Below are 12,545 nucleotides of genomic sequence, written 5' to 3'. Positions count from 1 at the left end.
TTCTGAAGCTTGTTATACCATGCAAGTTATTGTAAAGAAAGAGAGCTCATGAATCTGCAGCTGACACTCATTAATAGAAATTTAAAGTCTCCGGGGCGTATTTTAGAGTCTAACAAGACAGACAAGAACAAGCCTCTCTGAGCAAATAATGCACAGTCAGTCATTGCCCACAATCAAGAGAGTTAGGGGATCACTGTCCGTCAGGTCACAGAAGGCTGTATCCTCACCAAACCCCAGCACATCAACTGCACAGGGGCACCCACCCCCAAAAACACCAACTCACATTTTTGATAGTTTAACTTACTGGAACAACCATTTTTTTGGCACCTCCCCGCTCAGGTTATTGAAGGGGAGGCAGAGCTACAGCATTACGTTGGCAGTCACAATATTGCACTCCTAATGAAAAGCTTCCTAGGGCCCTACTCATTAAGACATACAGCGAAACTCCTCCAAAAATGAATTTTATTTGATAGAACAAGTGAAATAAGATCCTTGCCTTAAAGAAATAAACTCAATAGCAAACTTTTTAACTACTAGTGTAACTTTGATGAGAGCTGGCAGAAAGCAAAGCAGCGTAACTCCTTTGAAATGGCACAATGAAACAATCAGGAAGGTCGTAATTTATTTTAAATGTAGAAAGAGAGAAAAATGTCAAGATCTTCCTTCCTCAATATGATCAGTCTTCATATAGATCCAGATTGTGCAGAACCTACAGGTCTTTAAATCAGAACTTTTATGCCTTTTACAAATAAAATCTTCTAAGCTAAAACCTAGTTACCTTTTACCTGTTTTGAGGATGTTTTCCACACTGCATCAGTAGGCTATAAATTATATACAGTCAAAAGAGAGTTTAAGAATTAACTTCCAATAAAGCTGTCTGTCTAAACAAACTGTATACACACTTTGCACATTAACTTTCACTAACTGAAAGAGTTATTAAACCTAAAATAAATTTAAATTCCACCTGTACTCAATAGTATCAATACAATAGTAAATTGTATTGAATATGGCTACAAGTTTAGCTGCAAATAATTCTCTACTGGGAAAACAATTGCTCCTTATAGCCAAGGACAGCAAAATGTGTAATTTAATTTCTGTGGCCAATGGATAAAATAACCAATCTGCCAGCGCTCTCCAGATTTCAACCACTCCATTGAGTTATTCTACTAAATAAAAGGATTATTAAGAATGGATCTAAATTCTTTCCAAAGACTGCAGTCTCATTCTGTTTCTCCTGTACTTAAGATATTTCTTTACATTGGACATCAAACCATACAAAGTATCAGCAAATAACCCATTTTAGTTTAAAACTTAGGTTTTCCTCTATTTTTAGAGCTACCAATTTTGCACTGGTAGCTTTTTACTAATTTTTTTCGAAATCTTTGGGGAAAGCCGTACAACCGGTTGTTACCAAAATAGTCTTCCCTCTCTCCTTTTACATGTGCCAAAGAGAAGACGTTCTTACCACAGGAAGGACTAAGGGATATGCAAACACTCACCTGAAGATACATCCTCTTTTTTTCTGATCATATGATCTTTAGTAAATTTTACTCGCTGATGAGCTTCTATGCAAGTCTTGCACAACCATTCCCCACACTCTACACAAAATCCGACAGCGCTGGCGTTATCTTCACAGCTTGTGCACACCTACAAAGGCAAACAGTCAGTTACCACTATTTTCCTGGAAAGCATTAAACACACACAGAAACAAAGGGAATTCCAGCAGGCTGGGAAGTGCCCTACCTGCTCTGACTTCTCATCGGAGCTGCTGGGTGCTTCTGACGTGTCTTTTACAAAGTAGTTATCCACCAGATCTATCTGTCTGCACTCTTGGCGGCATATCGGACATCTGATCACGCCAACTGCAAAACAGAAAGTTCTCCAGTTTTAAGAAAAAGAACACGAAAACCAACATGCACAGAATCAAAAGATGAATGTCAATGTTTGTTCTCCCCAAGCAAGTATCATCTTTTTTTTTCTCCTGATTTTAGTTTGTTAAACTCAAGACACCTGTTAATTAGTTTTTATAGCCATCCATTGTCGGGGGGTCGGTCTCTTTTCTCAAGTCACAGGCGACAGGACAAGAGGAAATGGCCTCAAGTTGCACCAGGGGAGGTTCAGGCTGGATATTAGGAAAAATTTTTTCACTGAAAGGGTTCTCAGCCATTGGACTGGGCTGCCCAGGGAGGTGGTTGAGGCCCCATCCCTGGAGGTGTTCAAAAGCCGGGTTGATGTAGTGCTGGGAGGGATGGTTTAGTGATGATGCCCCTTGTTTGTTGTGTGGGTGTCTATTTTTGTCAGTTAGGTTGACGGTTGGTCAAGATGATCTTTAAGGTCCCTTCCAACCTAGAAGATTCGGTGATTCTGTGATTGTCCAGCCTGTCTCAAGACAAGCATTAAGAGGTGGTGCCTGGATAGTCAGGTGTGACTGTAGTGATGCTCATGAGAACACCTCAGTAGTAGTGCCTCACAATATTCTCCCAGACACAAGAGAGGATGTTTTCCAGCATAACCCGTTTCCATGAGGTCAGGGAGGCAGAAGCAGTAACACAAACTATATCAAGGTTTCAGTTTTTTTTCAAATAGTGTTCTGCATGGAAGGCTGATACCAAAAAAATCCAGGAGTTGATGGCAAAAAAACCTCTCATGCCAACTCCCCGTGCCTTCCTGCAGCACGTGTAGAGGTGGACGTGTACGCACGGAGCTTTAGCACCAGACATCAATCAGACTCCTTCCTTTCCGTACCCTGCTTTGTTATCCTCTGTAATTGCTAAATTAGAGTTTTAAATCCTCAGTGGAGCCACAAAGAGGTTACTACATGAATCAAATTGACATTTAAAGATGTTCTATAAACAACCTACGTTAAAGGTTTGAAAACTGATTTGCCACTAAGGTAGTGATTAACACTTTCTTCCCAGAAGCGTCAACTAGTTTTAAATCAAGTTCCTATACAATTTTATTGCAAATATCATTTTCAAGAAGAAGCTTTCAAAATGATTGGGTATTTTTATACGCTGGGACACCTAAAACAACTGTGAAAAGTAAGTGTAATTAAATGATGCTCAACTCCTTTGTGGATATTCAGTTAGAACAGCAGGACTTATTTCAGGGACATTAAATACATTAGTACTAAATTAGCATTAATTTTTTCAAGTGCTAAAATTAACGATGGCTTCAGAACACGGACGATTCAGTGCAGAGCAACAACAATAATCCAACTGAAAATTCCCTGTTTCATCAAACCAAATATGCTTGGGGAGCAAGACACGAAAAATACAACATGCACAAGAGCTTCCATTCACACTTGGTGTGAGAGTCACCAACGCAGCAGGTCGGAAAAGCCTACCTTGCCTGTCAACTCCACCCAAAGGAGACGGGTTTCACTGGCCACCTTCTCAGACCAGGAGCCATTCCTCCCTACAGGTTCCCAAAGCCTGACACAGAGGGAAAAGGAGCTCCCGGATTCCCTGCGACACGATCCCAAAGCCTCTCTGACACTGTCAGGAGAAGCAATTGGGCTGGAGAAAACCATGAAGGAGAATGGAGAGGAGCCCATCCCGCAGGAACGCCGTCAGGGTGGGTGTGTAGGAGCTCCGTGGGGATCGGCCAGGAGCTGCCAGAGCCCCAGCAGAGCCCATGGAGGACACATCTCAAGAACCTCCCCACAGAAGCCCCCAGCTCCGCTCATCAGGACAATCTGTCCAAAAGGGACACTCTGGAACGGCCCCAGCTTCTGACCCAGGGGAACACACAGACCACGGGGAGAGCCCTGTCCCACAGAGACCAACAGCCCCAATTCCACCCCGTGATGCGCGTGGAACCCCTCGTTGTGAGGCTGCCAGAAGTCACGTCTTCCTGACATCACACGTTGGACATTCTTATTTGTCAAAGACTTTATCAAGCACACTAATGAGAGCAGCATCTATGTAATCCCTTTAACTGCTTATGATTTAGATAAAGCACACTAAACCAGACAACAGACATCAAAGGATGTCAGAAAGTGCACAACTGAAACAAATCGAGGAGAAAAAGTAATTTTGTTTCCATAAAAAGAAAGACTGCTAAAAAGTCTGCAACATAATCCAGCGGCAAATCACAATGGAACATTTCAAAGAACTTAAGGTTTCAAATAGAAGATGCTTTTATCTACCATTGCCAACTAACACCAAAAACTGCAAAGGAAGTATTTTTCTTGATTGTAACTCTGAACTATGAGAATACCTTATATTTGTGATATACCTTGTATTTATGTTTAAAAAATCCCAAGGGTAATAAGGACATTTCTCTGATGGCTATTTGCACACATCCCAAAACAGCTAATTGTTTTCAACAGGTTAACGCTACTACGAAAGCCTTCATCTTGAACTACTTTCAACAGGAAATTTATTCAAAGCCTGCTTGGAATGAATTTCTCCAGTCTGATGTCTTAATCCTGACGATACTAAAATACTCTTCCAAATTTTAAAAGTGCTCTGGAGCTACAGAGATGGAGGAGGAAAGGCTCGATTCTCCATATTTCCAGCCTCATGGAATCAAACCAGTGAAATCGTGTCCAGAGAAAGGTTCTGTTTAACTAATGAAGATATGACCACCAGAGTACTTGTAACCACTAATGTTGGACAGCAGGTGATGACAAACATATAGCGGGGTGTTTAGAATAATAATTTTGTAGAACAGATATATGTGCTTTATCTATAATAGGTTAGGCGGTCGGGAAGAATGTGAGCTCCAACTTCTCAGCCCATGAGAAGGGAGACAGTAACTCAGGAGTATAAAAATACCTAAAAAACCAAAAGGGGGTGTGCCTCTACTTTGAGATGCACCCGATTCAGCGCTGTTTCGTAGAATAAATTTCTATACCTTTGCTTCGGCGACTTTGTCCTCTTTAAATTCTAGGTGTGAGCCGGCATTTCTCACAAACTCCTATCTACTGCTTTTGCAGAAGAAGGAAAAAAATGGGAATTTTCTGAATCTTAATTCCTGGCTCCTGACCCACACTTCAAAAAATTCCCTTCTGGAATTTCATCAGATGTTTCAGAGATCACCTGTAGAAAGGTGATGCTTCCTGGGCCAGTAAGAATTAACCTGTTTCCCAGCCAAACCCACGTCCTACCATCCTCTCCATCTGTTTTTCTCGATTTTGGGAGAAACCTGGGAGAAGCCAGCTGGGAGCCCCAGCTCTGCAGCCCCGGGTTGCAGGGAGGGGAAGTGGTGAGGAAGGAAGGGGGAAAGGTTACAGCTCGCCATGGAAACTCACCCACCCACTGCAGACATGACACCAGTGGACCCAGAACTGCGAAATTCCATAAGGAGCTGCCATCCTAAAGGATCCATCATTCCCTTGTTTATTTCAGTCAACTTAAAATGAACATGCCACAGCCCAACCGAACACTTCTGACATCTCACAGAGGACAAAAGCAACAACAGAAAGTAAAGTCACTGAACTTCTAACGCCAAGACAGCCTTTGGCAACAAAATAAGGGGTATTGCTGAGGGTGAGGAGCTCATCGATCCGAGCACGGGTGGCCACGGCACACACACGATGCACTCCACCACGGGAACGTGGGGAGTCTTCCCAGAAGGTCAAAATTTATAAATTCAAAGTATCTCTCAAAGCTTATCCAAAAACTCTACCACATCACCCATCAACAATCAAGTCATCAGCCTTCTACAACCCTAATTACTGTTGAGTGAACAGCCTTGTTTTAGACATCTGGTTTTAAACACACACATTTGTTTTGGGTTGAAATGTGTCAGGCTGATTCCCAACACAAAAGCACTAAGTGAATATTAAAAAAAAATTAAAAATCCTTTCAGATGTTTACACTGTTATAATGATGATAAAGCTTCACAGTTCAGGAAATATTTGCAAGCACTCATGCAATCTAATAACTCAAACTTCCGTTTTAAGTTCAAACTTGGCACGTCCACAGTGCTCTAAGAAAGGGCTCTCTGCCAGGTCTCCTCTCTTGGCCGAGAACACCACGAGGAGTTCCCACACGTGCATAATATTTACTTCTCTCAGAAACGTTCAGGTCCAAGAGTGTTCCTGCACAGCCATACGGCAAACCCCCTGCTCTGGTTTCAGGGATCAGACCTTGAAACAAACCACCACGGGTTGAGTGACACAATCAGACCGAAATCTATCAGAATATAAATACATTATAAAAAAAAAACAAACCTGCTTTCAAGGTCCACTCCCAACTCAACTTTTGTTTTCTATTTGACAAACAATCCTTGCTTATATCACAACTGTCATACATTGAACCCATACCACATTCTATTTTATAAGGAAATTAAGAAGGAAAACCAGTTTATAGACATCAATCTTATAAGAAATAACACGTCTAGAATTTTTAGACAAAACCATTATTTTAAAATGCACTACTAATCTAGACTGAAATTTATGTTTCAAACCAAGATTTTCTAGTAAACCCAGAATATAAACTGAACAGTTTTCAGGACTCAGCCTTTGCTGGGCTCCACATATTCATGACCCTCAGTCATCAACACAGGAGAAAGCTAAACCATGAAAGGAGTCCAGGGGACGTGTACTAACTCTCACTGGAACTACATTGCCTGCACTTACACAGCTTAAGCACTCTGTTGCTGCAGGAATACTCAGCTTTCTAGACTGAAAATACAGCAACTACCACCCAACTCAATTTAAGTGATGTCACATTCTCATAGACATCAAACCAAATTAAAAATAGTTACTGCGTAATTTAAGGTGCGATTAACACACTGTTTCTAAACACACAAACACTGGGTATGGAAGCTGAATTCAGAGTATCAAAATAATTTACAATACTAGAGCACTCAGTAGTAAATGTATCGTTCTCAAATTATACATACATACACATTAACCATTTCTGTGTTTCCCTTAGGCTTTCTTGAAAACATATTGTACCTATTTTTTAGCTTTTCAGCCTAATGAAAATTGTGACATTTGCTGAGAGAGCCACACACTCTCTCCATTGCAATAATCTTCTTAACAGATATTACAAATATCTCTGCAAGGCAGTGAAACCTCAAAACAACCTCTCTTACCAGGAGCAGAAGCAGCAGCAGGTGCATAAAAAGTTGTTCTGTGGTATCTGTAACCGTCTGAAATCTCTAACTTAGAAACAAACATTTTTCAGAATACTGTGATACAAATACAAGATGACATTTTCTTCTAACATCTTCAATCTGAAAGGAGGAGTCCAGTCGGACAGCTGAACCACCAGGCATTGAGAAATCATCTATCCACCAAATAAAATGCACATTCCAATGACCTATTAAGTCATTAAACTAAACACAAGATGCTACTTTTTACGTTAAATAAATGACGTTAAAATACACGCTTTAAATACATAAAACAAAGTACTTATGATTTTCCCCCCAATGTAAATGTTAACTACAGCAAAAAAAAAAATATTTCACTAGTGCAATAGGCATTAATCTAATTAGTTACTTCTTTATAATACAGCAAACCACAACTTTAGATAACTGTTTTAAACTTTAGTTACTCTTTCTCAAACTTTTAGGAATCAAGGCCATTCTTCTGTGGTCCAGCACTGAGAGCCTCAAGCCAAACACAACCTGCTCCAGGTACAAGTGCCACTTCCCACTCACTCCTCCTTCGTGAAAAACACCTGCTCATGGTTAAAGAGACCAGAGAAGCAGAAGTGGAAGTAACGCTTCACAACTCCCAAAACCCCCACCAACAGGGAAGGAACCTGCATGACTAAGGAACGTGGTGCTTCTCAGCACCTTGAGAATGTATGTTCTGTACCTGATGGACTATTAGGCATTTCAGGAGCCATTCACCTGATTCCATGGGCAACGTGTAGAGAGTTGTCCACAAAACCTTCATCTTCTGGCTGGTCAGTGTCTCCTCCTTAACTGACCTGCTGGACTAATGCCTTTGTTCCCTCAGACTTTCAAAGCAGAGCAGGTGGATCACACACACCCTCACCAGTTTACTCTCCTGGGCTCTCCTGCACACACACCGTGCTCACGTCACCCGAGAGCTTTTCATGCAGCAATCCAAAGATAAGTCCTTATTTCACCAAGCAGAAAATCAAACATTCCTAAACAAGAATTGATATCCCAGTTCATATATACTTCCAAAGCTGCACTTTGTGGTGTTCCCAACAGACCTTGAGGGATTCAGATAAACCTGCTAATTACTAGCAAAATAAACCTAGCTTTCTAAGTTGTCCATCTTTTACTAGTACATATAATGTAAAATGTAGAATCTGGAATTTAACAAGAAGGATCACAAGACCAACTGGGTGCTTTTGGATGTTAATGAACTATACTTAACACATTGTCTTTTAAAAACTGATGGACTTTCTAAGACTACATCCTAGATGAACAGATTCTGAACAGTTTGGATGAAAGAACCCCCACTGAGCCAGGTTAATTCCTCCACTGTGCAATACAGGAAAGGCTTGAGTCCTTGCTAACACCAGAAAGATGTCACCAAACAAGGTCTCTTTGACCACAGGGCCCAGTTAAGACCTGCAAAACTACTTACTAAAACTAGGGCCCTCGTTTGGTCTACAGACCACACCATGTGAGTCACTCCATTAAAAGCTCCACAAGCTTTTCAATTCCACCCGTGAACATATAAAATAAGTAAGTAAATAAAATAATTTCTAGCTATGATTTCAACACAAACACCTAGAAGGAGCAGTCTGCGCTTGTTCCACGGCGCTAAAGTCACGTATGAAGTACTAGAGGCTCAACAAGTCAAATGACAAGCAGCAGGGCAGTGTTTAACCTCCGTCCTCGGGAAGGAGCCCCCCGGTGAGCCACGGACACCGTGTCCAACCGGGCACGAAGCCCGACAGGGGGGATCCGGGATCCCGAGAGGGGACGGCAGCCAGAGAGGCAGCCAGAGAGGCAGCCAGAGAGGACGGCGCTTCGTTCAGCCAAATCTCTCCGGGGCGCCTCCCCAGACACGCCTCTACTCTGGCACCCCTGAAAGCCACAACTAAGCAAAACCCACACGCAATTTACACTTTAATTCCAAGAACGCCCAAGTTTCAGCCGTCGCTGGAGAACGCGGGGCGAGGAGCCGGGCGCTGTGGGGCAGAGCCCGCCCGCATCGGGGCCGCGGGACACGTGCGGTCACGTCCGCGGCCGCTGAGGGGCCCGGCGATCGCACCGGGCCGGGAACCGCCGCGGTTCCTCCCCTCGGAGGGACAGAGGCCGAGCGCTCGCCGCTGCCACAGAGAAACCCCCCCCCCCCACCCCGAGCCCGGGTCCCACCGGGGGATCCCGGCCCGCGCTCACCTTGCTGGACGTCGCCGTTGGCGCCGCCGGGGATGGGGACGCTGAGCTGCCGCTCGGGCTCGGGCAGGCAGCGGCGGCAGAAGGAGTGCAGGCAGGGCAGCAGCTTGGGCTCGGCCTCCCGCCGGCTCTGCAGGCTCTGCGCGCACACGGCGCAGGTGTCCAGCAGCGAGAAAGGCGCTGGAGCCGCCGGTGTCAATGGAGGCACCGGGCTGGGGCCCGGCCCGGGAGCGACACCGGGCCCCGCCGCCGCCTCGGCCTCGGCCTCCCCGAGACCTCGTTCCACCGCCGCCGCCGCCGCGCCTGGGCTCTCCCGCTCTTCGGGAGGCGCGGAGGCGAGCGCGGGGGGCGCGGCGCCGGACGGAGAGGCGGCTGCAGGTTCTAGGCCGCCACCGCCGCCCGGCCCGGCCTCGGCAGCCCCCTCCCCGCCGCCGCCGCCTCCTTTGTTTTCCGCCATGTTTCCTCCTTTGAACCCGACTCCCCGCGCCGCGCACGTACGGCGTCACCACGCGCCGTGCGCGCGCCCCGGAGGAGCGCAGGCGCGCGGCGGGGGGGTGACTGCCCGCGGGGCCGTGCGCAAGGAGCGCGTGCTCGGCCGTGACGGGCCCGACCGGAGACACGAGTCGTGACGTAACGCCGGGAGGGGGCGGGACGCGGGAGCGTCACTGCACCTCGCGGGGAATCCCTATTGGGCGGTGGCAGCGGCTTCCCAGCCAATCGCCAGCCGCGGCGCTATAGGGGCGGAGCGTGGGGTAGGGAGCAGGTCCCGCCCCCCAGAACCGGCGCCGCCGGGACCGGCCCCGGAGGCGGCTGGAGAAGGAGCGGCGGAGCCCGGCCCGGAGCCCGCCGTGCCCGAGGGAGCCGGCGATGGACCCGCGGGAGCTCCAGCGATGCGGTCACGGCGCTGGGCCGCGGCGGTCCCGGGGTAGGCGCGCGGGAGGGAGGGGATGGCGGGCACCGCGGGCTGGCGGGACACCCCGTCCGTGTCGGCGAGTACCTACCGGGTGTTCCTTTAGCGTTACAGCCTCCCACAGGGCCGGTAAGGACACCGAGCAGCCCCAGGCTGGAGGCTTCCCACCCCCCAGCACGGCCCCGGGGTCCTCAGGGCACGGCCCACCCCCCCCTCTCCCCAGCCCAACCGGGACCAGAACGTACAGATAACAAAAACCAGCGTTTATTCACAGCATCAGGGAAAATGCAGAAACAGGGACCAGGTTTGTGTTTTAAGAGCTCCTACTCGAGGTGCATAAAAACGGAATCAATTCCCAGCATTTCACTGTGCCCAAAATACACCAAAGCAGGACATTCCCAGCCTGCCCCGCCCCCTCCTAGAATTTAGGACAAGGAAAATAAACCAAGAGAATACCTTTTTATCACCTGACACAACCCCAACCGGCCGTGTCTACAAACACTCAGCACCTCCAAAGCTTTTTGTTTTGCCTAACGCCGCAGTAAGAGAGTGAAGTCACTGGAAGTCTTGCTGGATGTTCTCCTTGTTTGCCTCTCCGTGCTGCTGCTTGATTTGTGAGATCTCATTTTCCAGCTGCACAATAGTTCGTTCAATCTCATAGTTTTTACTGACCAGAGAGACCCATCTGGAAGGGAAAAGAAGTAAAAAACACTATAAAACACTCTGTGCAAAGCAACACTTTACTGACCAGAGAGACCCATCTGGAAGGGGAAAAAAAAGTAAAAAACACTATAAAACACTTTGTGCAAAGGAATAGTATCCGCACGATAACATCCTACAGTACTTAAAGATCACTGATGCTCTGCGTGGAAGATTTTCAGGCAAAAGATAAATTTTTCTGCTAAATCTTCCACAAATATGAGACACTCACGTAGATTCCATCTCCCGTAGCTTAGCCCCAGCTGTGAGCTGCATGTTCTTTCGTTGCCAGTTCAGATCTTGAATGTTTTTCCTGTGGAGAAAAAAACACTATGCATTTTTTTTTCTCTTTTCCTTAAAATTTGTAGTATCTTCTTCTAATTTTGAAATACAGGGGAGAGAGGTTCACTTTCCTTCCAACTTAAGTATGAAAATAGGAAAAAGAATGGCTCACCTCAGTTTCTGAAGCTCTTTCTGGGCTTGTTCGATCATATGAACCAGATGCCTAATAGCAAAATGCAAGCAAAACATGAGGAAAACGTACAATTACCAGATCAGACTCATTTAACTCTTCAGAGTTAAAGCCACTTCGACCCAAGCACCAGAGAACTTGTTCTCAGCACAGTCTGTGCTCTGGGCTCCTGAAGGGAATGACACAAAGCCAAAACACTCCAGTTTTAACACATGAACCTTAAAGAACCACTGTGGTCAGTCCTTGCCATCAGACAGTGTGATCAAATCACATCCAGCACCTGATCAGGTTTTATCTTCAAGCTTGGCACTGTAAGCTCATGCTATTCTGACTAGAATGGTATTGTAACACCCCCCACCAATTACCCATCTTATAATTTTAATTCTTAAATTCCCTGTAACCAATTTTTATTGTTTCCCTCACGTAACACGGTCAGAATACAAACAGCTCTTTTCACTTCCCGACACACATGATCCTCTAGATCCTCTGCCACCTCCCCCCTCCTCAGCTGAGCAGCCCTCTGCCTCCTTCCAAAGGGAACTTTCACCTTCCTTTTGTCTACACCGTTATCTAAGCCCTAAAATAACCCTCTTGGAAGTGGGCACTGACATTCTTGGACTGAAATAGCGCTGGTGCTTCCTGCAGCCACACTGTCTACAACTTATTTGGGCTTTCGGAACAGCTTTATTAATAACAGCTCCAGGCTGAGCAGGATCAGTAGTAAATCATCTTTGTTTCCATCACTGAGTTATCATTTTGCAGGGTGTCATTAGTCCCTTTAGTCATGCTCAGTTAAAGGCCCTTATCACCAACTGCTACCCAAGCAATAACTCACAAGATTCAAGACTGGGAGGTATTTAAACACAGGCTATGTTTTGGCCACAGAGAGAGCTCCCTCTCTTTCAGATCATAGAATGGTTTGGGTTGGAAGGGACCTCAAGGATCATCTAGTTCCAACCCCCCTGCCCTGGGCAGGGACACCTCCCACTAGAGCAGGTTGCTCAAGGCCCCATCCAGCCTGGCCTTGAACCCCTCCAGGGATGGGGCAGCCACAACTTCCCTGGGCAACCTGTTCCAGTGTCTCACCACCCTCAGAGTAAAAAATTTCTTCCTGAGATCTAATCTGAATCTTTTTTCTTCCAATTTAAAACCGTTTCCCCTTGTCCTATCATTACCCTTCCT

At 46.0% G+C, this 12,545-nt stretch overlaps 2 protein-coding genes across 5 annotated transcripts in view; both read right to left on the bottom strand.

Annotated features, from left to right (window-relative positions):
• Window positions 1–9,766, bottom strand: part of TRIM33 (tripartite motif containing 33) — a 30,693-nt gene extending 20,927 nt beyond the window's left edge. For all 4 annotated transcript variants that reach the window (XM_014948545.1, XM_014948547.1, XM_014948548.1 and 1 more), the window contains exons 1-3: window positions 9,286–9,766; window positions 1,744–1,862; window positions 1,500–1,647 (exon numbers count right to left, since the gene is read on the bottom strand). In XM_014948545.1, the coding sequence (XP_014804031.1) occupies window positions 1,500–1,647; window positions 1,744–1,862; window positions 9,286–9,739 (721 nt within the window). In that variant the 5' untranslated portion in view covers window positions 9,740–9,766. The remainder of the gene's footprint in view (window positions 1–1,499; window positions 1,648–1,743; window positions 1,863–9,285) is intronic.
• A 668-nt stretch (window positions 9,767–10,434) lies between these two features.
• On the bottom strand, window positions 10,435–12,385 carry BCAS2 (breast carcinoma amplified sequence 2). The gene is made up of 3 exons (XM_014948460.1): window positions 11,346–12,385; window positions 11,124–11,204; window positions 10,435–10,877 (listed from the first exon to the last, which is right to left on the bottom strand). The coding sequence occupies exons 1-3, from the start codon at window positions 11,420–11,422 to the stop codon at window positions 10,748–10,750; spliced, it is 288 nt and encodes a 95-aa protein (XP_014803946.1). The 5' UTR covers window positions 11,423–12,385; the 3' UTR covers window positions 10,435–10,747.
• Window positions 12,386–12,545: the final 160 nt, after the last annotated feature.

This window comes from Calidris pugnax, unplaced genomic scaffold, assembly GCF_001431845.1.
Source record: "Calidris pugnax isolate Ruff unplaced genomic scaffold, ASM143184v1 scaffold91, whole genome shotgun sequence".
In the NCBI taxonomy this organism is placed as follows: Eukaryota; Metazoa; Chordata; class Aves; order Charadriiformes; family Scolopacidae; genus Calidris; species Calidris pugnax.
Note: the sequence above shows the minus strand (reverse complement) of the source record. Positions and strands in the feature narration are given on the sequence as shown.

Excerpts from the sequence above, each read along its gene's own strand:
- BCAS2 (XM_014948460.1), bottom strand. The coding sequence starts at position 11,422 with ATGTTTTGCTTGCATTTTGCTATTAGGCATCTGGTTCATATGATCGAA. Across the intron at positions 11,205-11,345 it reads AAAGAGCTTCAGAAACTGAG|GAAAAACATTCAAGATCTGA; the intron begins GTGAGCCATTCT and ends TTTTCTCCACAG. Across the intron at positions 10,878-11,123 it reads CTACGGGAGATGGAATCTAC|ATGGGTCTCTCTGGTCAGTA; the intron begins GTGAGTGTCTCA and ends TTTCCCTTCCAG.